The sequence below is a fragment of the Olea europaea genome, chromosome 12 (genome assembly GCF_002742605.1).
Source record: "Olea europaea var. sylvestris chromosome 12, O_europaea_v1, whole genome shotgun sequence".
In the NCBI taxonomy this organism is placed as follows: Eukaryota; Viridiplantae; Streptophyta; class Magnoliopsida; order Lamiales; family Oleaceae; genus Olea; species Olea europaea.
In genome coordinates this window covers 16493212-16520425 of record NC_036248.1, presented here as the reverse complement: position 1 = coordinate 16520425, position 27214 = coordinate 16493212, and the positions used below count along the sequence as shown (strand labels likewise).

Below are 27214 nucleotides of genomic sequence, written 5' to 3'. Positions count from 1 at the left end.
CTTTTCCATGTGAAATTGATATATATTGAGCACATGAATTAAGTTAAGTATTGTGTAAGAATGAGTTGATTGTATAATTGGATAGGTTGAAATAGCGGACCATAGATGCTAAACCCAAAACGACTATATTTTACATTCTTAGACCAAATTTAGAATAGTTTGGAGGATTTCACTATTGTAGAAAGATTTTGAGATAAATGGGGATTCCATGTGTGAAAAAAAAAATCTTGTGTAGATTGTCTAAGGTCAATAGGATAAAATTGGGTAAAAATCTCAAGTTAGAAGTTGATTTACTTGGGTGGGTGTTTAATAAGGGATATTGCACTAATCAAGGCATAAAAAAAAATAAAAAAATAAAATATTTTATTTGAAAATTTCTCTTCGGAGCCTTTATGACTCGAGTTATTAAGCCTGTAAGGGTGTTAAAACCTGGTACCCTAAAGTCAATTGATTTGGGAGTCATCGGCTTAAATCTCGCTAAAGGAGTCATTTAGAAAACTTAAGGGAGAGAATGCTGCAAAAAAAAATGTTTAAATAAAAATTGAAAAAAAAATTGGTGCATGAAACAGAAGAAGCACTGGATACCTTGATTAAATCCCAAACACTTGTTTAAGAAAATTGACTTTTGATAAAGGATTATTAGCATGGTTGAGTTCTTGAGATTGAAGCAATCAAACTATGGAGAATCTTTATTTATTGATATATCGACTTGCAATTAGTGAGATTTACCTAAATTAGAGAGGCGAGGATAGTATAAAAATTCAACCTTAGGTCACACACCTGAAAATAACGAAAATAATAAGTTTGGGGGTATGTGAGTCTTACGAGTGATGAAAGGACATATTTGACTATTGAGAGCTGGGAATTTAAACTACTTGTGAATTCATGATGCTATGCTTAATTCTCCACACACACACACACACACGTCAATTTTACATTGAAAAAGTATATTTTAATTTCTGTATTGTGATTTTGAAGTTGTGCACAGATTTGATTTTATGATTTCAATCTTGAGATAAAAAGCCAGGTTAGCTAGCTAAATCATTTTACATTGCTTGATTGACTGGCCACCAATTAGGTAATTAGCACTGTGTGTTTGTGTGTTTGCTGGATTTTAGTTTTGTTTGAGAACAAACAAAGATTCAAGTTTGGGGGTTTGATAAGTGTAGTTTCTACACTTATTTGGGATTTTAAATGATGATATTTTGTTATTCTTTGAATGGATTGGTACCTAATTTGTTATTTATTGCTTTTATTAGGAAAAGTTCATATTTCAAAGAAAAATTGGAAAAAAGAACGAAAAATGGCTAAATGAAGCAAATCCAAAGTATGGAGACCAAAGTGTAATTATTTAATGGTTGATTTGGACCATGAAAGATACTTTGAAGATTGATAGGAGTCAATTGAATGCAAATTGGAGTAAAAAAGGAAAGGGATATGATTAGATTATTACCATAAATCGACTTCCAAGCATATAGGATATCTTCAAGATTTTTGGTTAACCTAAAACCCATTTTTCGGATGGAGAACGTTTGAATTGGAAAAATTGTATTTCTAGAAGAATTATAGATCTTTTAATTATCTTTCCAATGCACTTTCAATCACCTGAATCGTACGCCAAAAGAGAAAGTTATGATCAAAATACTGAAAGTTGTGCAAAGATAAAATTATGTGCGCGCGAAGGCAACTTTCCTTATTTGATTCAAACTCTTTTGGAAGACAATTTGGACGTGAATTTTGACATAATTTCATCATATAAATACAAGATATGGGCAACAATGAAAAGGTCTCTCTCTTGCCTCTTCGTACACAATAGTTTCTTCAAATTCATCAAGAACAAGGGGTCAATTGCTATATTTTGAGAGAGAAGATCAAGTCATAGCAAGTAATTGAAGTTCAATTATATCAAGTTTTGAAGAATTCAACTTTGGACGTGAAGATCAACATCTTTTGTATTCTTTCATGATCCGGGTGATATTTTTCTATTATACTTCTTGTAATTTATATATTAATATGCTAAACTAGTTTTTCATTGTATTGGATGAATAATGGACCCTATCGTTTGTTTATTTTAATTCAAGACAATTAATTTAGTATTTGATGATTTTTTCTTGATTGGTTTTGCATTCCCATTGTACTATTTAATTGCTTGATCATCAATTAGATAGTAAGTTACTTGTTGTAGTGTAGAAATACTCACAATAAGTCTAGAACACGGTAAAATCAACACATGGACAATAGGTGCTAGGAATAATATCTATGACATGTGCAATCATGTGTGATATATCATGTGAATCAATGCATATTTTTCATATGAATTCGGACTAGGAATAGGATCGAGTCGTGTTAAACATAGGTTTAATATATCTTGGGAAAGAATATTGAATAAAAGTGGATTATCGATTGTCTTGAATGCATGAATTTACTAGATTATAAATTAAGAGTTGAATTAAATGGCAATAGGGAGATTCACATTTCTAATACAAATATTCACATATTAAATAAATATTTTATTTGCTTTCTTAATTTAAGATTAGCATAGAAAACATACAAATCACAACTTTTTTTTTATTTCATATTACTTCGAGTTTAGTAAAAGCTACTTAACTAAATATTAAACCTTATTCCTCGTGGAAACGATACTCTCAACTCACAAATTTTATTACTTGTACAACGATCTCATATGCTTGCGGGTTTCACACGAACACAGCACCTTGGACCTCTTCCGAAAGAGCCTCCAACAATGCCGAGGCAAGCTATTCGTCACGCCCAACCAAGAAGTTAGGGGATTTTCCTTGGGTCCTGATGGGCTTCTGCCTCGCAAACTCCTCCTCCGCCTTCACCGCAGCCGACCTCGCTGCTTTCTTTGCAGCCTCCTCAGCCTCGACCTTCCAAACCATTTCCACCTTCACCGCCTTCATGGCAAAGTCCATGAGCTTCGGCGGTCGGGATTCCTTGCTAGCTTGGAAAATTGAAGTCCCAAACTTCCCCGAAGAGCTGGTGAGGTGGACCAACTTCCTCTTTTTCTGGGAGTCCTCAAGGATTTTCTCTTTTCCCCGAGGCTCCCTGCCTTTCTCCCTCTGAGGAGTCTCCTCCTCAGTAGCCTAGGAGGTATTAATCTTGGAGAGGCGCTCCACTTTACCTCTCACCTCTTTTGTCCCGCTTGATCCTAGTTTCAGAGGCTTGGCCCCAACAGTAGTAGTGGTCTTCATTATGGTGGCCATGTCAGGGACGGGGTACTCTCTCCTCTTGAACTTATTTGCAACACAAAGGAACAATAGATCAGAAGTCGACATCAATAAGCAAACTTTTTCATCACAAAGTATGGGCACTTGCTGGTACCTCGTAGTCAAGTCTACAAAACATGCGACAACAGTTAGCAAAAAATTTCAGAAAGCTCAAGCAGAATGCAAAGTACAGCTTAGGCTGGGGGACTCACGAGTTTTGTAGTACTGGATCGGTACCGTGCAAGCCAAGGCTTTGTCCCCAACTACTGCCTGTCAGTTGCCTCGAACCCAGAACCACGACTCCTTCTACCCCTTGATGGAAGAAGGCAATCCTACCACAAAGGGGCGTGCGACCCCTAGGGAGTAATGTATTACCACCCCTTCGACTCGTCTTTGCCTAAGACTCTCGGCTGGAAGAGGGTCTGGAAGACTTGCAAAGGTATATCCTCCCCCATCGATACTTCCTTCCATAGGAAGTAAAACCCCACCAATTGGCTCCACCCATTCAGTAGAACCTGGGACGACGACAACATAAAATTCCTTAGCACTGCCCTAAAGAAGGGGTGCAGAGGAAGACACATACCCACCTTAAACAGTTATTCACTAACTGTGACACATCCGGGCCTCGGATAACAAGCTCATTCATCGACCTCAGGGACTAACATTCTCTCCCTTATCTCCCCCAACCTTTTCTGGGTCATGTTTAAGAGTATCCTAGATGCACCACCCCACTCCTCCTCGTAATTTATGGGCTCCTCGATCATAGCATAATGTTCGACCTCGGAGTCCCCCCTACGAACAGCCCTTTCCCCAAACGATGCGACAGTGACTGCCCCTACCCGAAGTGGACTCCATATCAGAAAAAGTTTGGAAAATGGACAAAGATCGCAAAACAAGTTATTCTCACAAGAAATACCTACACAAACAACTAAGGAAACTGAATGATGCCCAAAAAGGGGAACGGAGCAAAGCTTCAATGTCGAAAAATGATATTTTTGAAGAACGCAAAGAATTGCACAGATAGAAAAGTCAAAAAATGGGAGTCTCCTGCCTTTTATACAAGTCCAGGACGAACACTGGCCATCAGATCAAGGCTCATCAAATATGGGCCCTTCACTACAGACCAAATCCGAGGGCTAGAATTCAAACCGTTTTCAAAGTCAATGCCTTCAATTCAAACGTGCTCCTCACGCACCTCTCCAAACGCGTTTCCTTCTAGAAGCCCCAGCTGTAACCATCATTGCACATTCAATGCAGCAGCCCTACATGCCTTGGAAGTCGAAATGGCTCGGCTGCCTTTTCTTGGTAAAATGCGCAAAACATCAAATCATTGGCACAAGCATCGAAGACAATCATCGCTTCGGCAGGTTCGATCCACTTCACTGTCTCAACAGGTTCTTCTTTTACTTCTTCGTAGTTCAGCCACATCTTCATAAGCCTCGGCAATTCAGCCACATATTCACAAGCCTTGAAAGTTCAGCCACATATTTACAAGCCTCATCAAGTTTGATCCACTCACCACCTTGGCTTCTTGGTCATCTTTTCCAATCACAGCATCACCACCACTTTCAACTCTAACCATGATATAAATATCTATACTTGGACTTGGGGGACTATTAGTTAAGGTAAAAAAATTCTTTCAATTTTTACCCTATACACTTCACCACAATAAAAGTTCACGCATTACATAAATGACCATTCTTGGACTTGGGAGACTATTGTTACGTGTTGACATACTTGGCCTACCCACTGAGGCCATGGCCCACTTCAGTCTAACCACATAGCATCTTTTTCCAAGGCCCCCAGGCCAAGAGGAGTCGACCAACATACTATAACAACGCTAGATGTGGCCCAAGTGCTGACGCCGAAGTTAATATGCCGAGGTGATCTTGTAGCCGAGTCCCTTCCCACCGAGAACCAATCTTCTCCGAGGTCCTGAGGCTCTAAACAGCACTCCTCCCCAGAGATCTGGTCTTACACAAGAATCCTTCCTGATTGATTGATGGGACACCCATCATAGAGTGCAAGTGTCTTGTCTTGTCAATACCCACCGCCGATTAATAAATGTGTAATGGGTTAGGAAGTCAAGTGTGATGTCTATACTTTGACATGTAAGCTTACGAGATGATGCCACTTGTACTTCCAACCGAGGGCTACGATCTAACTTGTAATAATATAAATACTCCCCCATACACCTCTCATAAGGTAATGCAAGATTCAACACTAAAAACAAATACAACATTCTTTATATTTTACTCTCTTGCAACATACATGAATTCATACTCGCATTCTACAAAGATCGATTGGTAATTATTGTACAATCATTATACAAACATCTAGTCGGATTCTGAACGTTCTCCTCCGCGTCTTTGAGTCGCTCCCACGCGCCCTTTTGCTATTATTTCTAGACCGTCCATATGTCTTAGCATGTTAGATCAGACCTACATGTGCGCGAGTGGGTCCGGTATCTGTTGACAACGTATTCTGGAGTCAACAAAAATGTTATCAAATATATAACAACTTACTTCCCAGCCCTTGGTTGATGCAATTAAGTTGCTTTATTGCACGGTCAACGTTGTGAGGATGACGTATATATTGAGAATGATATCGAGCACTTGATTTTTAACAAATAAAAGATAGAAAACTAAGAAATAACAAATGTGGGATGTAATTAAGTTGCTTTAAAACCACTGATATTCGAGAAAATTACACAGATATTGGAGCACGAACGGATATACAATCCAAACGAGCGCATACTTTGATTTTTCATGTTAGATATAAGACCAACCAGGTGCTCGTTCTCAAGTTAGGTCTAAGAAGTTTCACTTGTTTTTGTTTTTTTTTTTTTTTTTAATGCTGTACAAGTTGTAGATAACGACGGATGATTACTTGATGAATGCATATAGAAATTTAAATTGGTATATTTCTATGTACATGTTTTTTACTATTTTTAAATTGGGTCATTTTAAAAGCATGAACAATTATTTACCAAGTCATTGACACTAAGAAATGATGCAAATGAATTATTACCAAATCATGGACACCATGAAATGATGCATAGGAGTTATAATATTATTAAACCTGAAATTTAATAATAATAAACCAACATCATGATGGTTTAAATCCTTCAAAATAATCAAGTGTATATCAACACCACACCTTCCACCTCAGCACTACATATGTAATACCAATATTAAATTTATAATATCATACAACAATGATAAGAAATAATGCATAAGAATTGCAATATCACAATATTAAAAATATGTAGTGTGGAGATAATCCATGAGAGAAAAATTAATAGCAGAAGTATGGTGCAGAATCTCCTTTTTCCTTGGCTGAAAATCCCAGTTGAAAGTTTGCAATTTGAACCATAATCAACTTTGAGAGGCTCCCTTTTGAGCAAGATGTTTGACCAAAGCATCATCAATTGTGTTGCTCATTTCATGGTAAACATATTCTCCACTACTTTATACCAGGAATCCTTAGCTTGAATAAATTCCACTATAGCTAACCCTAGAAGTAAGTAAAAGTATTCAAAAGAAAAAGAATGTGAAAACTTTCAAAATTAAAATTTTGAACTAAATGATACTTCTACTTTTCTTTAGCAAACACGTCCGTCTTAAAGCAACTTCTTTGTTTTGACCCCATGGAACCACTATGCTAACTTCAAAAACTGCAAATTAAAAACCCTGCATTGTGCATTAAAATGGAGATTACACTATCATGGTGTCAATGAAAGAATATAATATACTCCCAATCCTAAGCTTCTGGTAGTAAAAGTTCAGAAAAATGGAGATTAATAGAGGCAAAAAAATATTTAAATTCCTATTTGATACAGAGAAAAGTTGAAGTAGAAGATATCCAAACAGAGATACTACACTGAAAATACCACCTCTTTTGTCCCAAATCCTTTCAGATGAAGATGGTTGATTGGTAGTGAACCAACATCACCAGTATCAGCCACTTCCAAATGACATATATATATAGCCTACACTAAACATTTTGAACATTCACAAGCTCATTATCCGTCCACTTGACTTAAGAAAGTATTCTACAAGACCCTTTTGCCCCAGAAGAAGGAAAAATAGAACGAAACGGGAAATTAGGAACAAAAGTTTATCCTTAACTGGAAACTCAACTCAAGTAGAACAGCAGCCTCTCTTCATGTTTCCAGATGAATCGCTAACGTTGATGGCAGTACCCTGACCAGGGAGTGCAGTGGTTGCTGCTGCTTCTTGGGCTGCCAATGCCTTCTTGCTAATAATGTGGTATATTTCAGTCAAAATAGTGTGAAAAGCCTTTTCAACATTATGTGCTTCCAGTGCTGAAGTCTCGAGGAACGACAGTCCTTCCTTCTCAGCCAAGGTCTGACCATCCTGATCCGAAACAGCACGGAGATGGTTCAGGTCTGATTTGTTTCCAGCCATCAGGATGACAATGTTAGAGTCGGCATGGTCTCTCAATTCCCGAAGCCACCTCTGGACATTGTCAAAGGTTTGTCTCTTTGTTATGTCGTAAACAAGGAGTGCACCAACAGCTCCTCTGTAGTAAGCACTTGTAATAGCTCGGTATCTTTCCTGCCCTGCGGTGTCCCATATCTGGGCCTTTACCGTCTTTCCTTCTATCTGGCATCATATATTACCAGCATTAGTATTTTTATGACCCTGCTGTGCTCTCTATCACGGAGCTATGAAACAAGAAGCAGCACAATCTAGATGACTAAAAAACTGGCTGAACAAGTAGGTAGCTGCCATGTAAATGTTTCCACCCATGAGTCTAAATGACTTGGTACTGAGTTTATAATTTGAACTATTGACTATTAGTTGAATTTGCAGAAATCATTCGTGATACGTTTGGTAAGGAGGATAAAATAGCAAATAGTACCATAGTAAAAAAAGGAAAAAGAAGGAAAAAAAACACTTGTTGTGTTATATTGTGCAGCATAATATAATAAAAAATACCAAACATACCCTTGGCTCAATGAATTCTGTAAGACCATACGGGCATAGTGGTATGAAATTTTAATAGCCTTGATCCATAACCCAAATGTTATCTAGAATAAAATGGCAACAGATGAAACTGTAGGTCGTAATCTACGACAGTAACAAAAGGCATGGAAGGAAAATAACCACATTATAGACATTCCAAGGTTTTCCCCATTCGCAAACACCTTGATCGAGATAGATATAAACTGAACCATAGCAACTTAGCACAGTATAAATTGATACCACGGAAGAGTATGCATATATATAATAGAAGTGGGCATCTTCAAATTAACCTGAAATTGAATAGACGAAATTGTTGCTTTCAACTCTTAACAAGCCAATGCCCACATTTTACTAGTTTCATTTAAGCGAAAAATCATAATCATAAACCATAATCAGTCAATCTATGTACAATAATTAACAAATTTCTCCATCAAACGTATCCCAACCACCCAAAGTGCACTCAATAATGAACACGCGCACACACAGAGTCAGCCCCACACATACAAATTTCTTAAAAAATAACACTACTCACTTAACAATTTGTATATCAGTCTATCTCGTTCCTTGTATATTAGATGATGATAAAAAAAAATTTATTAAAAAAAAAATCCCAGATAGAACGGTATAGAATAAGATAATGCTGACCTGAAGAGTCCTGGTGGCAAACTCTACTCCAATGGTGGATTTGGACTCCAAACAGAACTCATTTCTGGTGAACCTGGAAAGAATATTTGATTTCCCAACTCCTGAATCCCCGATCAAAACGATCTTAAACAGGTAATCGTACTCATGATCCACCCTATTTGCCATCCTTCTCAACTTTTTTTCCCGTAATCCCTCACACCTACACACACACACAAAAACCAGAAACGAAGAACAAAATTAGATCCATAACATTCAGATCTATATATTTAGATCTCAATAAAAACTCAAAACCCATAAGAGGAAAGAAACTCTTACATAAAAACACATGAATAACTTTGCAGGGAAAAAAAAAAAAGAATGTATAAATAAGAACATAAAAATGTTAAATGGATCATCATGGCTTACCGTAAAAAAGAGATCGGAGTGAATACGGTGCGTGAAAATTCAAAAGAAACAGGAAAATTAGTGTGAAGGAAATGATAAGAATGACGGAGGAAACAACGGAACTGTAACGTCTCTTGAAACGGCCAATAGAAGTGGGTTACTGCACCATGTTTTTGTCCATTTTATACATGTTTGTTTCCATTTCCAAAGGACAAATTTCAAGAAAAATAAAAAGGATGCGACAAATATAAAGAATTATGCGGGTGGTGGAGATTCTTGATATAATCAATACATATAAAAATGTTGTAAAAGTAACGTCGTTTCGGGAGAGTTGACAAAAATTAGTGCACCATATTTGCGTTGGCTCAATGGAGGTGAGTGGGATTTGGGTTGTGGGAAGGTTACTCGTGACTCCATTCTGAACTAATGAATGATTTATTTCGTAATTTTCTTGGCCTTGTTTGATTCTATTTTATTATTACAAAATATATTTTCTATCTTCTTTTTTAAATTACACATTCTTCAGTAAAATAATATTGTATGGAGACTCAAATTTTTTTCTTATTTTTTAACAACACATTTTTCTATCAAATCACTATTTCAAAATACATTTTTTGCAAAAAAAAAATAGTATCAAACAGGCTCTTTCTTTTTTTATGGTTCAATATTGTGCTCAACTGGCGCAATTGCCCCCATTCAAAAAACTTTTTGATATTGAGAATTTTTTCGATTAAACAATAGGTTAAATTCACCAATGGGAGCCAAACTTTATACTTAGTATCACATTTACCATCCAATTTGATTTTGGTTTACCATGGTCAACCAATTTCTTACTTCACATTGACCCCCCAATTTGATTATGTTAAATAAAGTTGTCGAAATGCTTTATTGAAACTAAGTATGAAGTTGAATAGTTATGACGAAACAAGATCAAATTAGACAACCAATGTTATACTAATATGAAGTTGGGTGACCATGATGAAGAAAAATCAAAATTGGTGGCTAATGTGATACTAAAGGTTGAACCCCAATCTTGAGGGCCCCTACCATCCCGCCACTGGAGTATCATGAGGGAGGTAAATCGCTGAATGTACCTCAACAGACTAGAGAACAAGAGTTTACCCATACGCTAATGCCCACAAAAAGTTCAATTCCATATCTCAGGAATCAAATTTTCACACTGCGGCTGTCAGCAAAATTGAGACTACTTCACTCCAATCCTTTCACACCTTTAGATTATGCCTCGGGGGCGGCTAATGTGATACTAAGTATGAAGTTGGGTGGATATTGGTGACTTTTTTTAAAGTTGTTCCTATCATTCCCTAAAAAGAGATAAAATGGAAAAAAGAAATTGCAACTACCAACCCCCTCACTTTTATACCCCTATGGATGTCAACAAGTCGAAACTCGAGGATCGGGCTCAACTCTAGTAAAATAGTGTCAGCTTTTTTTGGACCCTAAAGCTCGACAAAAAATTTAGGCTCTATCCGAGCCTTTTCGAGTTGAGCCGAGTAAGCTCATTTTTTTTAATATATAAATTGCTGCCTTTTAAGGCAGCAGCTGGGCTACCTTTGAGGCAGCATTTTTTGCTCCCATTTTCTATTTTTTTAAAAGGCTTGTGAGCCCAGGGCTAGCTTAGGTCGGGCCGACTCAAGTTTTTTTCGGAGCAAGTCAAAGGCGACTCGTGTCGGTGAGCTAAATTGACATTCCCATATACCCCTCTATCCAGCCGTTCAACCCGCCTCAAAGGCCGTTCATTTTCAATTTTTTTTTCTTTTTTAATTACCATAGTTATGAATTTCAATCGATAGAGTCTATAGTCACTATGAACCTTAGAACAAGAGAAGAAGCCATGAGGACTTGTTACCCAACTACTGATATTTGACATTTGAAGCGAAATAAGCATACTTGAAGGGCCCATTCATAAAGAGAATGATTTTTGTAGGCAAAGTTTTTAAGAAATCTTAAATTCGGGCTCAAAAAAATTATCAAACGAACACTAATAGAGTTTGACTTGACCCATAGCAAAACCATACTCCAGTCGTGACAAGATTTCTCACCCACGAAGGTTGATGATAGTAGTGATTACAGCCACTAGAGAAAAGAGAAAAACAAAAATGAACTATGGTAATCACTCAACCAATAGAACTTGCTTCACACATTGTTTTCTCGTTGCAAAACACACACACACACACTCCCTCATTCTTGCCATGGAATAAGGTAATAGAGTTTTTAAGATGATGAATGGAGTGCTAACGAAAAAAATTTAGTAAGTATTGTAAAGTAGAATAAAGCTCTTGTTTGTTTTCCATTCTTTCCCGCATTAAATTGAAAAATATGACCGTTATCCATCATATCAAGTCATCAAATTTAAATTTCTATCTCTTGTATGAGGTCCATAGTGACTATATTTTTCATTCTCATTTTTACAAAAATGGAAAACAAACGCCGCCAAAGTTTAGTGAGCAATCCGTAAGAATATCACATCATAAGTTGAGTGAATTTTCAAACATGCAACTCTTTTTGTATTCATGGTTTAACGAGAGAGAATAAAATAAATAAATAAAAATCATATAAAGTAAGAACTACTTCCTTCGTCCCAATTATATAGATTGAGTTTCATTTTTCTCTTATCCCAAATATATAAGCATATTTCCTAATTTAAAATATTTTATTTTGTTCCTTCTTTAATATACTTCTTATTCAATTTTCCCCACTTAATATGTCAACTTATTTAAATCATCCAAATGCATAAATTTCTCAATTTTTGAAAATATGGAACAACTCTCATTTATTTTTATTCAAATTAATTCATTCAAATTCTTTACTAATTTTAACAATCATTTACTACTATGTACTGGAAATTAAATAAGGATAAATTAAGAAAAATTTTGGCAAAAATTATTTTTTCCATGAAATTAAAGGAAATTTTCCGTCCAATTATATTGGGAAGCCTGGGGATGGGGGGACAAATTGTTTGGCAATAAAATTACCCATACCTGAAGTCCTCTGCATACTTCACGATTTTTGGTCAAAATTTCGTAGTTTGGTGCCGAGTGAAGATGAAGGAAGACAAGGTGAAGCTGATTAGCGCCGAGGGCTTCGAATTCGTCATCGATAAAAAGGCCGCAATGGTCTCCCAAACAATCCGCAACATGCTCACCTCTCCAGGTCGGTCACCAGCGAATAGAAAAATCATTCCAAATCATGAATAATAAATATATGGGTTTTGAAATTTTCATTATTATTTGCAAATTTAACGTATTTTACTTCTTTGGTTTCTTATTCAATGTCAAGGGTTTAGTTTTTCTTGTGAAATCGACGTATTATTCGATTTTATTTACTTATTGTCTGTTTAATAACTTATTTTCTTTGATTTCAGTCTTCTAATTTTATCCCCACATGCCATAGATTATGTTGGGACGGACAGCTGGTACTATGAAATGATGTTCTCAATTCATTTTATTTCATCGATTTTAGATTTTGTAGCTTTTGTAAAATTAGGCTTTTGAAAATTAATTACGATATTTTGTGCTTCAGTTTTCTATTTTGGATTTGATTTGAGTTTTCATTGCGTCTTGAAAATAGTTTCTTGGATATTGTAGATTGGACATTCTTTGTTCTTAAGATTGTGTTAGTTGGTGAATTTTAGGGAGTTTTGCTGAAACGGAGCATGGAGAAGTGACTTTTCCAGAGATAAGCACAACCATTCTGGAGAAGATTTGCCAGTACTTTTACTGGTCTCTTCAATATGCTAGGTAATTACTTTCCCGTTGATTTATTTTTTAATCTCTTTTGGTTAATGAGATTACAATTCTTTTATGTAATTGTTTTAGTCAGAGTAAATCTGTATTGGTGTTTTGCTATTATTATTATTAGATGGATAAAAAAGATAAAAAAGCTTGGAGAGGAAGGGAGCTAGAGTCTCACCCAGCATTTATTATCCCCTCCTCAATTCCTTATTAGTAGCCGTAGCTTTGTTGCACTGCCTACTGCTACTTTAGCCCCCGTGTTTTATTTCCTATCTCACGCCCAAAATAATTGGAATATCTGTTGTGACGTATTCATGCTGTACGGATTGACATGTAGGTAACAGCTGACACTTAACTCAAAACTTAAAATGAATGACGTTTGATTTGGATTCACATAGGTGAAGCTACCCGTGGAGAATTGTCGTATTAAATGAACTTACTAGAATATGAAATAAAAGGACATTTTGTCTCACAAGATATTGATTTAAAATTTATTACGTGGATTTGCTAAAAATGGATGTTAAACATCACAAAATGTATATTAGCAGCTAATGTCTTTTTTCTTCACTAATAGTATCACATTCCCTTCACATCTTTCTACTTTTGCCTGTTTACTAATCCAATATTTTAGGAATTGCCCGAGACTTATGTCTCTAGGCACGCATCACATTAGACTTCTATTAAATGCTCCAAGGTTACACGTTGTGCTCATTTGTCGTTCTGGATTTTCCTATTACTAGCCTCACTTTTTTGGATTATTTTTTTTATACCATAGAATGTTTTCATGGACTATTTTAAACACCTTCAAAATTAGGGGCGAAAAAAGAATTGGAGAAAAGAGATGAGAGCAAGTGTGCCTTAATTGAAGTACTATAAATCTGTATGCAAGCGAACAACTTTTCAGTGGTAGAAGGCACATAACTTCATTTTATTTATTTATTTATTTTTTGTCTTGTTTCCTTCTGCTGTCCTTATAGGGGAAGGGAAGGGGAAGGGGAAGGAGAAGAGGAAGGGGAATGTTCAGTGCAAGTGATGGATAAGGTAAAAGAATAAGAAGAAACCGACAATAACGGGGATGGTAATAAATGAATCAAATATTTTTATGGTTCTCTTAAAAATCCATTAGCAGTTATGATATAGGAGACCTTTAGTAATTTATATATTTCTTGTGATAGATTGCAATTTTGTTATGTGAATTACTAATTTTATAATTTGTTATTTATTACTTAATTGATAGATTTTTAGTTTTATCAATTTGGTTTATTAAGATGTTTATGATTTATTACCGGCATACTTTGTATCGTTTATACTTTTTGTTGTTTTATGAGATTCTATTGAGGATTGCACCTCACCTCATAGTTCTAAAATGTGCTACTTGGTTGAGACTTTTCAAACATTTTATTGATCTTTCACTGGTGATTAAGTGTGCATACGTGGTTTAATGTTCTGCCATGAGCCGTAGGTGTCCCCTGATCAGGATGATCTGTGCACACTTTTGCTGGCAATGTCATGGCTGAATTTGGATCAGTTTAGAGGTGGTGGCCTGAAAATTTCATGGTTACATGTAAAAAGATTGGAGCTGCCTTGGGTTTTTCGTTTATACAGTCACATTAATCACTAATGAATACTTTTTTTACTCTAGATATGTGTGGATGGATGTTTAGTAACAAAATCTCTCAACTAATTAATTGGACAAGAAAACTTGTGAATTCAGTTTATGGAGAATATCTGAGGGTGCTGTCACATATTTAATACATTTTTTCCTTCTTGCCCTTTGATGAATTTTGATTTGAAATCATTACATGCCAATTTGGACGGAATTCATAATTACTCTGCAGTGGGAAGGAGACTGAGTTCCACATTGAACCTGAGCTGACCTTGGAACTTATGATGGCGGCTAACTACTTGCATACTTGAACATGCACTGCCTTATTTCTGGGCAATGACTTTTCTTTAGCTTTGTAAGTCCTTCTTTCTTCTCATTAAACATCTCTCCTGAACTCTATTTCACCATATGCTTAACATCCCTTTTACTTGTTCAGAAACTTGAGAAAAAGTTTCTTTCCCGTGTAGAGCTTTCAAATTTTGTGCTGTAAATTTATGGACGTGTACGAAAATTTTCCGCTTATTTCTTCTTCATTGTTTATTTTCAGGGATCTAGGAGATGATGTTGTCAGCCTTTGCTATTTAAAGGTTTGATGTTTACTTTTAATGTCTTCATTGTCTCGAGACTGGTGATATCAGTGACTTGAATGTTAATATGTAAGATGTAATAATTTGAGACATTTATAGAAAGGATGGACATTCTAATCACATGTTAGACAAAGTTGTATGAGAACTCTATTTGAGCAATGCTGTTGCATGTGATATGTGAAGTTTCATTTGCTCATATTTCTCTGAAAGATTGATATAATTTTGTCTTTGGATAGAAACTATCTTTTGCATTTTGAAATGGTATCCAAGATGGTCACAAATATATTGAAACTTGTTCCTATTTGCTAAATCATCATGTATTATGTACAATAAAATCACAACTTGACCCTTGGAGAGAAATCATAATTAGTAACAATTTATATTAATTTGAAAAATAAGAATACGATGAGAAAAAAAGTTAGAGATAGAAGTGTGATAATGTATGTGTAAAGGTTATGAACCTTTCATATGATTAAGATGTAACCTAGTATTATTAGAAAGTGTGGTGTGAACAGGTCTTCATCTTAGAATGAATGGATTTTTTGAACTGAATTGGTGGTGAAAACTCTAGTTTGAAGCCGTTAAAATTCAAGAGGCTCACTATGATAACCATTCAGTTATAATTTTCAATCCAATAACAAATTGTCGCTTATCACAAGCTACTTCGTGTAAACAAACAGTAGGAGATTTCCAGAAAAAGTAACTCGAGTATTACTTAAATACGGTAAACTTAACTCACATGTATGTATTCTATTCTTAGTGCTTGTTTGATTGAGATTTTGATAATTGATTTTTTGACCATTAGAGATGAAGTTCAAAAATAACGGTTGTAATAGTGAAATAACGATCAAAAAAATTAATTTTACTTGATTTTTTTAACCGTGCCAAACAAGCTCTTGGTATTGCATTAGATCATCAAGCAATTTTTTTGTGACTTTTCATTAGTTTCAATGTTCTTTACTTTATGAATCTGAGCCAAACTTACTTTCTATATAATAATAATTTTAATGTTTTATTTCATTATCCAATTTTTTCACAAATTCATTTTCATTCATACATTCTCTCAATAAAATAATTTTACACGTAAACTCAACACTTTTCCTATTTTTTAATCACACATTCTTTTATTAAAAAAAAAAAAAAAAGTGCAATTACAAAATTTATCCTCCCAAAACAGGGGCTCTAACAGAGCCTTAATAGCATTGTTGGAGATGCATTTAGCTTTACTGCGATGCTAGCACTTTGTATAAAACTTAAAAGCACAAGGCCAGCTATCTCATTATATCACACAATTATTCTCGAGATTTGCTAAGCGGATAACTCACAAAATGCTCTGTTCTAATTAAACGAGCATTTGAACATCGGAATTTGCTGGGCAAATCAATGGTAACAAAGTATAATCTGAGTAACCCCAAATTGAAACAAAAATGAAGTTACTCCAGCATAAAATTTTCCTAGAAGTTAAGCAACAACTGATTTACGTGACAATGATATCTGCATTCAGTTGGCTTTGATCTACCCTAGAATTTAACATAAGGCTGTCATAAACAAATTCAACAAATATATAGAGAAATTAGAGTTTCTCAATACCACTCAGATATCCCTGCACGTTCAATTTGAATATACCTTCAACTGCAAAAGGAAATGATATCATGAAGATTGTTCAAACTGGCAGAACACGTAAATATCAAGCAGCCTGAGTTTCTGGTTTTGGGGAATTTTCTATGGTTTTCATCAAGTTTGGTATGTATTTCCAGCAACGCTTTTGAACCCTGTTTATTTTCTTGGGTGCATCTGCAACTGACATGCCTGCATGACATGTACAATTCATAAAAATGCACTTGGATGAGCAAAAGGCAATTCTTATGTTATGAGTGCATAATGAACAAGAGCGGAAAATATTGACAAAGTCTACATTTTTAGGTGTTTGAACTGCAAAAAAGCTGCAAATTTGATGACTTATAGTGGCAATTAGAGTGGAGGGTAGGAACTTAGTAAGATACCTTAGTTTCATTCAACTATTAGATTTTAGGATTTGCTTAAAAATTAAGAATTATTTAGGATTCTTATTCATGTAATAATTTTCTTCGATTTGGAGAGTTTCATTAATTATCTCCTCATTAAGATTTGAATCTTATATCACTCAATACCTCAGGATACCATCATAGAAATGGTACATCTAATTAAAAGTTTCCTTTACTTGTCTTCCTAAAATACGGAATGAAGAAATATTAGTCATTTCATACAGGCAATAAGACTTATCTAACTAGAATGTATACATGAGCTTGTTGGGCCTCTCTACAAAGTTAACCTCATATTAAATGCTTCAAAGGATGATCGTTTTCCCTCTAAGTGGAAAGGTCGTTCTCAATCTGTTCCTAGCTTGCAATTTCTGGCACTAGTCTCACGCTCTCACCCATATTACTTGAACATTTACTCAATGCCTCAGCTCATCATTGCAGAAGTCAAAAGACTGAGAGCCTGTTTGAGCCTTATTTTATCGTAAGAATGCATTTTGAAATAGTAGATTGATGGAGAATGTGTAGTTTAAAAAATAAGAAAAAGTTTTGAGTTTGCGTGTAATATTATTTTAATGAAGAACGTGTGGTTGAAAAAAAGAGAGAAAAATGTATTTTGAAAATAATGGGGATAAAACAAGGGCTAAATGCATGTTCCCACAACTTGCCTTCCTCTGTTCTATGCATGATTTTTCCCCCTTTCTTATTGCCAAGGTTTCCTGACCTGTAAATCAAACAATTCTCTGGGAGTACCTAGTCCAACAAAACAACTATGATATGCACCAGTCTGATGTCTATGGCAAGTGTATCAACTAACTAGCAACATTTGAATAAGAAACCTCCAAGTTATACAATGATATTTCATATCATAAATAATAAACAATATAAAAAAAAGTAGAAAGATGTGATCACATTTCCACATTTCATATACTGCATGGTCAGTACTTCCATTTTGAGAATATTTTATGAGACTCTGCATCTGATATGTTTATCAACATTATTTTATCTTCTTATCACCCTTCTGTGGCACTCATCATACGAAAATTTAATTCCTCCCTCTGAAATGGGAAGAATAAAATGCATAAAATATGTGTCATTTTATCTTTGTTTGGATCGAGGAATTCAATGATGAAAAGGAGCAAAATATTAGGTAAATATTTTTCCTTGTTTGGTTCCAACAGAAAACCCAAAGGAGGTAATACAAAAATGAATTAAGGGAAACTTTAAAGATAGATACCGTATTTCCCTTACATTTTTGTAATACTGAACCATTTTCAAGGAAGTATTGAATTTAATTTTTATTTTGCAAGTTCACACCTCTCCACCTACAAGCAAGGTATCAAGAGAAATAACACCAGTCATGCACTATTAGATGCGTCTGACTAGTAGAGCTTGGGCAGCGTCTCATCTGTGTTATTTGTAAACAGAAAGGTAGTTCTGTATCTATGCATGGTTAGCAATCTTCCATAATTCCTCCCACTTATTTTACATAAAACTACAATTATTCAATACCTCAGCACATTATCATAGAAATGGTACAACAAATCACACATTCCACAACCAGTCTTTTCGGAAGAAAAAGAATTTTAAGATTTATACCTAGTTTACTTGCATAGAAAATGAAAAAATGCAAATATATTTAATGGAAAATTTTAAGATTTAAACCCTGTTTTTCTCATTTATCATAAATATAACAACTGTATTTAGAAATTTGTAAATGTGATTGGTGGGCCCCTCCACTATAGGAAAAAAATAAAAAATTTGTTTCTAATTTTCTTCATTTTTCATAGAGGTACAAAGTACTGGAAAAAGAGATAATCACCATCTCAAATTGACAATAGCACTTATCTAACTAGTACCTGAACATCGTGTGCCTCTGTTAATTGAACCTCATATTAGATGCTTCAAGAATTAATACTATACCCTTTAAGCATGAAGTTGTTCTCTATCTATTCTAGCTTGCAATATTTTGGCACTTGTTTCACCCATTTTACTATGAGCAGAAGAATAGGAATTACAGTTGAAAATGTACCTAATGTATATTGAAGAGAGTGAAATTTCACTTTGAGACAAATGGGACATATAAATAAATTTAGCAAAACCAAGGTTGTAGGAGGAAATTGCAAGTGCTTCCAAGGAAGAAACAATTGCCTTACTTATGGGGATAGTACTTGTCAGCAAAAACCATCAACAAACATAATTTGTTGAGAATCCATACACAACAGAGTCAAGCAGCCATAAATTTTAAGAAACGGAGTATAATCGATTTGGGTGTTCTCACCATGTGACTGGAAACAATTCAATTACTTACTCATATACACAAGTATGAAGGTAATGAAGTTATTGTCATGGCTGACTATACCAGCAATCCTGTGGAGAATGAAGGGATATGTACAAGTGAAAAATGTTGAGCCAGATGCTAACACCGTCGCCTTAAGATATGTCTATTGCTTTACATTATGGCTAAAAACTCCACTTCAGTCACGCAGATTGCAACTACTGGACAGACTTTTTTGTTTGGTCCAGACACCTTGCTGGTTCTTAGGCATTTAAGATCCCTGATGCAGATAATGTGATGAAAGCAAAAGGAACTCAAGATCACTGATGTAGATAGTGTGATAACTATTGTGTACAGGTGAAGCCGTTGGTGAGAAGACTAGCAACCAAGATAGTGTTTCTTTATGGCATTCAAGATTATATCACATTGACTATGATTTTAAATGAAATTCTGGAAACAATAGTTAATGGAATGTCGAACTCGGTAAATAAGCAGCATTCTACAACTCTTGCTCGAGCCTAATTTAGGACAGAGTGGAATATTTGAGTTTTTGTTTGAACTTTATGTTGGCAGATTACAAGTCTTGGAATCCAACGGGCTACTTAATCTGCGAAATGAAACTTTGAGTAATGTGCTATGGTTTTTACATCCTGTAGTTGGTAATTATCTTCCATTGCAGAATCAGGAATATTCCATGTAGCCTATAACAGCAATTGTGCAACAAGCTGTTTGATATAATGTAAAAAATAAAATTTCAGCAGAACACTTGTCCTGCATTTTTGCCGTTAACTGGCAGTATAATTCCACACTTCTGATCCTAGTTTCACCAGACTTATCTTGCCTTATTGCAGGTCATGAAAGTGTAGTGAAGTGCTTTAGCTACACTAGAGAAGAAGTCATACGAGATCACATACAAGATAATCTAAGTTTTTCTTTATATCTTTTGTGGGTCTAAACAAATTCACAGACAAATCTTTGGCAACCAACTATTGCACAATATCTACAACTTATTTGGGAGTAGCGGACCAACAGAAAATTCAAGAAACTAGAATACTTCACCTTCCAATATAGTATTGACATTTACAGATTAAAGTCCAAACAGTTCTCTAGAAATGTTAAATATTTTCTCAGTACCAAATGTAAGCAATAATGACAGATAAAGCATACAACATGAGCCAAAATGGAAACCAAAAATTTAAGAATTGAACGGAAAAAAAAAAGAAGAAAGAAAAAAAAAGGTACCATCTTTGTAAACAATCCCCCAAGCTTTCCCGTGCCTTCCATCCTGCAAAATCCCAACAAAAATCCTTAGACTCTAATACTTCAAAAATATTCCGTAAGATTCACATTCTTACAGAAACACACATCGAACAGTTATCCACTCAGATAAACATATAAGTTTGCATTTGTTAAAAGGGAAAAAGGCATATACTTTGTACAGATTGATTTTTGTAATCTGATTCGAAACGCCGGTCCAATGGATTTTAGCCATGTGATAGCCGATGCCCCAGTTGGGCAAAAACTGGACCACCTCAAATAGATTCTTCTTTTTTCGCTTCGACTTCTTTGCTCCACTCGACGCCGCCGCCGGACTTGCCGTGGAAGAGGTAGTGCTAGAGTTACGGAAAAATTTGAATGATATTCTAAAAAGTAGGGGTGGGCGCGGGTCGGTTCGGTTCGGTTCTCTTTAGAACCAAACCGAACCAAACTTTTCGGGTATCTAGTAAATGGAACCGTCGGGTCCAAATATAATTATGGAACCGTTCGGGTTCGGTTCCATTCGGTTCGGTTCGGATCGGTTCGGTTCCGTTCGGTTCTGTACTATAATTAAATTTTTTAACATTTATAACAACGTTATATAAATACGACTAATGATACATTCAATAGTTTTGGAATGTCAGAAATTAGTAAACTATCTTGTTCAAATGATCGCTACGATCAAAGCTTCAGTCGGGAAAGTCACGGCTTTGATCGGATGTCAGAGTGTCGGCCGACGATTGTATAGGTTTTGAAATATTAGATAGGCTGTGAGAGTAAGTGCGAGAGTCGAGACAACGTTATGCACTTTATTGTAGGTGCTTAGGGTTATTTAGTGGATTTGATTTGTTTGGCTAAGAAATGAAACAATAAAATGGGTAATTGGGCCAAAAATTAAAAAATTAGAAATGAAACAAATTATTGGGCCAAAAATTTGGATTTAGAAATCATTAATTTGTTAATTTGTTTAGAAAAAATTAAAATTAAAATAATTTGATTTACTCAATATAAAAAAAAAATTAGAAAGATTCGGTTCTTATTCGGTTCTTGGTCTAGAACCGAGAACCGAACCATTTATGTATAAAACCAAGTATAGAAATCCAATGGTGGCGGCGGAGGAGTGGGGCGAACAGTGTTTGTGACCAATAAAATAGTTACCAATATATAACATGTGATTGATAAAATAAATAAATTTTGATTAGTAGCATATGCAGATATTTCAAGTTAAGGGGCACAATTAAGTTTGTAAAAAAAAAATGTGAGGAATTTTACGTTAAAAAAATTTACATAAAATTGTACCCCATATAAATTTACATCCGAAAATTTACATGGGGTATGACTTTTTCGGATGTAAAATTCCAAAAAATTTTGATGTCATACCCCCATATAAATTTTAATAATAACGATGTAAATTATATTGAGAAATCTTTCGCACAAAAATAATAAATATTAATGAAATAATTGAATTTTTTTTTTTAATAAAAAGGACACGTTGGACGTCATTTTTTAAGACACATGTTTGATGCACCTTTTAACTATTTTATATCTATTTGAACCATTGGATATATTTATGATGTAGTTCTTGAAACAAGTTTGTGAATTCAGCTAACGTACTTCCTCAAAAAAATTTCAAAGTTAACATGTTATCGAAATTTTTGAAATATTAACTTGGAACGACCTACTTTGACAAGCCGTAACATTTCCTACTGTAAACCATTTCGTGCGCCAATAACAACGTAAAAAAATTATGTCATGAGCACTTCGAACTGGTACTAAGGAAAAAAGGGCATTTACCCAAAAGCTGGGGGGTCGTGTGATCCCAATGCCATTCCTTATGTCCGCTCTTAATTGTTACTAATAAATAATATGTATGATTTTGAGTCATAATTTATATTTTTATGACTGTGACCTTATGCGACTAGTGACCATAAACATAATTGTGTATTATTGCGACCTTGAACTGTTATTAGGTGGTCACAAATGTACACATGATTTTTGAAAGAATTTTACAAATTTCTTGTTTTTGAAAGCGTGTATTAAAATCTTTGTAATTATATATTCTTCCCTTTACTCAACACGTAGCCCACTTAGTCTTATTTCTTATTTAGTTGTACATCCATTTAGTGTTACTTCATGTGAAATGGGCATTAAAATAATTTTTGAAGTTAAAAATTTAAAGTTTACTTGATATAAAGTTCTAATAGCATATATATTAATATACGAATTTTTTATTTAATTATATTATTTTCGATTCGATTTGATAGACACTAATTCAACCCTCTAAATCTTACCCTCTCTCTTTTTGGGGTCCATGTCCAATTCGATTTTCAAAACATTGATATTTCTCCTAGCATAACATGCCTTACCATTGGGTCCCCAATTGGCAATTTGGATTTTTAACCCATATTTTAAAAGTTGGAAATGGATTAGATACATCTTAGTTGTAGGAAGTACGGTTTCAAAAGTGACTTCCATTCGCCAGTTCAAGCTCAACTCTTTGCTATGTGGTAACAGACCTACAAGTTAGGTTGAGCTCTACGCTCTTTCTTTTTGTGTAGGACAATATCAGCAAGAGAACGGAATGCTTTGCGTTAGCGGACCTACATTTAGACTTTTCCCTCCTTGAATTGAACCCATTGCACTGTACAAATTCATAAAAGAACTGAGTTGGCCTAAAAGTACATTTGGATAATCTATGTATAATGTAGACACTATCATATACATATTGATTTCTTTCTTTTTTGATGGATCATGAAAAGATAGTTGTCCCATCAATAGATAAAGATAGGGAATTTGTCTCTATCTCTTTCGATTTTTTAGAAAAAGATAGAAGTTATTAATCAATCGATTTGAAACTAGCATATTCACATCGCTTCATGCATTTGCATCACAAAAATATAACCGCCATAATAAAATAGGAAATAGGCAAAGCGGTCTTATGTTGACGCCCCGAATCAAGCTTTTATCGTAACAACATATTGTGTTTCCTCTTCGTTGCTAGTAGCTTGATGAGTAGCAAGCACGGAATAGATGTCATCTAACTTAACATACCGGTAGTCACCAAATATAAGGCATTGAGGATTAAGCTATCATCTCCTTAAAANCACGGAATAGATGTCATCTAACTTAACATACCGGTAGTCACCAAATATAAGGCATTGAGGATTAAGCTATCATCTCCTTAAAATTGATGTGTTAAGGTGGTGGGGGAAGTATTAGAAACCAGAAGATATTTTAAAATAGAACAAATTTCAAATAAACCTTTCCATTAAGGTAATTAGCACAAAACATTTTTACCTTTCAATGTTAATATGCAAAACATCTTTATCATTCCTTTCTTTGGCATTTTCACCTCTTAAAAAAATGTAAAATGACAAATATATGCTTATATTTAATTAAAATAAAAAAAGAAAAGAAAAATTGAAGAAAAAATTGCAATTATACTCCCAAATTTTTTAAAAATTGCAAAGGAGTTCAAATATATTATTAAAAATGTAATTAGCACAAAACATTCCTACCTTTTAATATTATAGTACAAGACGTCTCCATCTTTCTTTCTTTTTGTCATTTTCACTTCTATTTTCATATTATATTATGAAAATCATCATTTTTATCCTATTTTTCAATTAAAAGATGTAAAATGATGCATATACCCTCTTATTTAAATAAAAGAAAAATAAAAAAATGAAAAATAAAGAACATATTGCAACTATACTCCTAAATTTTTTTAAAAAGTACAAATAAATAATTAAAATTTGGATCATAGGCATTAAAAAATCGGTGTAATAGGAAGATTAAAACCTGTAACTTCCTTAGAAATTGTTAAAAGCTTGACCACTACGTGATTAGGTAGATGTTGATGTAATGTATAACAAAAGTATATATGTTCAGCTTTATCAAGTAATAGATATATTCTCTCTTCCTTTTTAATTTTTTTTTTAAAACTAAATTTTGACCTTTCAATATCCTAGCGGTTAAATCCTTGGTTCACTGGTTGGACCACTAATTTGTTGACCTGATAATTTGTTTAGGTAAATGATCGAATCAACATGATAACTATGTTTTGAAAAATTAAAGAAAAATAAAGAAGAAAATTAAATTGGCAATTGACATTTACTGAAACTAAAAAATGTATTTGCTTTAATTTTGTCATTAAAAGCTATTTAATTGGCAAAAATAAAAAGGAGCAAAAGGGTTAAGCATTGGTACCAATATTTCTTCACACATTCAACTACAAAATCTTTGTCATATTTAAAACTATGAAATAGTCTTTTTATATTAGACTAATACTATCAGCAAATCGAACCTTGTAAGTAAGTAATTGGACTCATTTTTCATACTTGAAATTTTTACATGGCAAATATTATTAAATGGGTAGATAACAAACATTTTGATGTGAGTCCACGTAGCAATTGAAGTTATGAAACTCATACGAGATTGAATCACGGCCCAAGATAGCCAATAAACCATAGTTTTGAGATTGATTCAAAAAATATTAAACCAAGCAACCAACAAATCAACCACAATGTGTTGACCTTTTAATCACAAGACTTGAGAATCTCACCTGAAATATTTGAACGCCACAAAAACTAAATCTTGATAAGTTCAATAAATTAGTTCAATGAAAAATAAAATGAAAGATTTTGTCTCTCAATTGAATATATGATAAAAATGGTTTACAATGAAATAATATGTCCTATTTATAGGAAACTCATAAAAACTTAGTTGACACGAAATAAAAGTCCTCAAAATTACAAAAGATACTAAAAAAATTGAATTTTGACATAATTAAGAAACTTTTCGCGAAATTGGAACAATTCGCTACAGTTTTACTCTATGCAGCCACATAGAGTAAGTGCATAGACCAACTCAAATGGCCACTGTGATTTTCTAATTGACCGCATGTGACCATATGCAATATTACACTATGCAATTGCATAGTGTAATTCAACATGTCCTCCGTCTAATGCTTGAATAACATTGACCTAACTTATTTTGACTCCCGAGCCTAACATGAAATTTGTTGATTTGCTCGCATTGATCAATGTTTCGTCCACTATGGCTTGAGCAAGTGATCACATCGCCTTTTTGACCCGCTTTACTCACGTTCGAGTCATTGGACCTTCTTCAACCATCAACGGATCATTGTTCGGACTTGTATTCGTTGCCTTTATTTCATGGATCACATCATTCCCTCTCTTTTCGAAACGATTCGATCTCGAATCTGTACCCGCATCAAAGAGAGAGATCTGACACAATGAGGGTAGAGGAAACATTATACTCACCAGGAAAATTTAATTTGTAAGCATTATCATTAATCCTTTCAATAATTTGAAATGGACCATCTCCTCGTGGCTGCAACTTTGATTTCCTTTGTTTTGGAAAGCGTTTTTTTCACAAGTGTACCCAAATCCAATCACCGCCCTTGTTTGCTTACGATGCATAATGCTTATTTTTCTTTTCAATTTGCATCATTACCTTTTCATGGGGTGATTTCACCACTTCGACCTTCTTCTCAGTGAACTCCATCCATCTTGCATACCTTTTTTTAGCTTACCTTGACCTCTCAAATACTTTAAGGACTCGTGATCGGTGTGAATCACGAACTCCTTTGGCCATAAGTAGTGCTGCCATGTCTCCAAAACTCAAACAAGTGTATACAATTCCTTGTCATATGTAGGATAATTGAGAGCTGTCCCAATTAGGTTTTCACTGAAGCAAGCTATAGAATTTCAATCTCATTGAAACAGCTCCACTTCCTATCCATGAGGCATCACATTCAATCTCAAAAATTTTGTTAAAGTTCGAAAGCTTTAAAATCAGTGCCCTATGCAACCTATCTTTAATAGTGTTAAATGCACATTTTTGTTCAACGTCCTAGTGAAATCCTACACTTTTATTTATAATTTTCGTGAGTGGTGTGACAATTGTGCTAAAGTCTTTACAAAATGCATATAGAAACTAGCTAAACCATGAAAGCTTATTACTTTAGTTATGATTTTAAGTGTTGGCCATTCCTTAATAGCCTTGATTTTCTTCTCATCTATTTCTATCCCTTTTACACTAACCACATATCCAAGAAAGACAACTTTTCCTGCAAAATGTACACTTTTTAAAGTCGGCATAAAGTTGTTCTTATTTTAAGACCATGAGTACACATCGTAAATGTCTTATATGCTCATTTAAGTCTTTACTATAAATCAAGATATCATCGAAGTAAACCATTATGAATTTTCCTATGATGCACGCAAAACATGATTCAGCATCGCATAAATGTACTAGTTGCATTAGTAAGTCCAAATGGCTAACTAACCACTCATACAATCCATATTTATTTTTAAAAATAGTTTTCCATTCATATCCTTCCCTCATCCTAATTTGATGACTACCACTTTTGAGATCAAATTTATTAAATATGCATGCACCATGTAATTCGTCTAACATATCATCTAACTTAGGAATAGAATGA

The 27214-nt window shown here is 34.4% G+C and overlaps 3 protein-coding genes across 3 annotated transcripts in view; 1 reads left to right on the top strand and 2 right to left on the bottom strand.

The window, feature by feature from the left end:
* Positions 1 to 7010: 7010 nt before the first annotated feature.
* Positions 7011 to 9676, bottom strand: LOC111405882 (ras-related protein Rab2BV). Its single transcript, XM_023034975.1, has 3 exons — positions 9269 to 9676; positions 8864 to 9062; positions 7011 to 7855 (listed from the first exon to the last, which is right to left on the bottom strand). The coding sequence occupies exons 2-3, from the start codon at positions 9026 to 9028 to the stop codon at positions 7370 to 7372; spliced, it is 651 nt and encodes a 216-aa protein (XP_022890743.1). The 5' UTR covers positions 9029 to 9062; positions 9269 to 9676; the 3' UTR covers positions 7011 to 7369.
* Positions 9677 to 12205: 2529 nt separating this feature from the next.
* Positions 12206 to 15390, top strand: LOC111405881 (elongin-C-like). The gene is made up of 4 exons (XM_023034974.1): positions 12206 to 12418; positions 12900 to 13005; positions 14838 to 14960; positions 15153 to 15390. Exons 1-3 carry the CDS (start codon positions 12310 to 12312, stop codon positions 14914 to 14916), a joined length of 294 nt encoding a protein of 97 aa, XP_022890742.1. The 5' UTR covers positions 12206 to 12309; the 3' UTR covers positions 14917 to 14960; positions 15153 to 15390.
* A 1119-nt stretch (positions 15391 to 16509) lies between these two features.
* LOC111406685 overlaps positions 16510 to 27214 on the bottom strand; it is an 11218-nt gene continuing 513 nt past the window's right edge. Inside the window, exons 2-6 of the mRNA XM_023036070.1 lie at positions 25868 to 25994; positions 23797 to 23841; positions 20921 to 21135; positions 20731 to 20773; positions 16510 to 17001 (exon numbers count right to left, since the gene is read on the bottom strand). Coding sequence (XP_022891838.1) covers positions 16880 to 17001; positions 20731 to 20773; positions 20921 to 21135; positions 23797 to 23841; positions 25868 to 25994 — 552 coding nt within the window. The 3' untranslated portion in view covers positions 16510 to 16879. The remainder of the gene's footprint in view (positions 17002 to 20730; positions 20774 to 20920; positions 21136 to 23796; positions 23842 to 25867; positions 25995 to 27214) is intronic.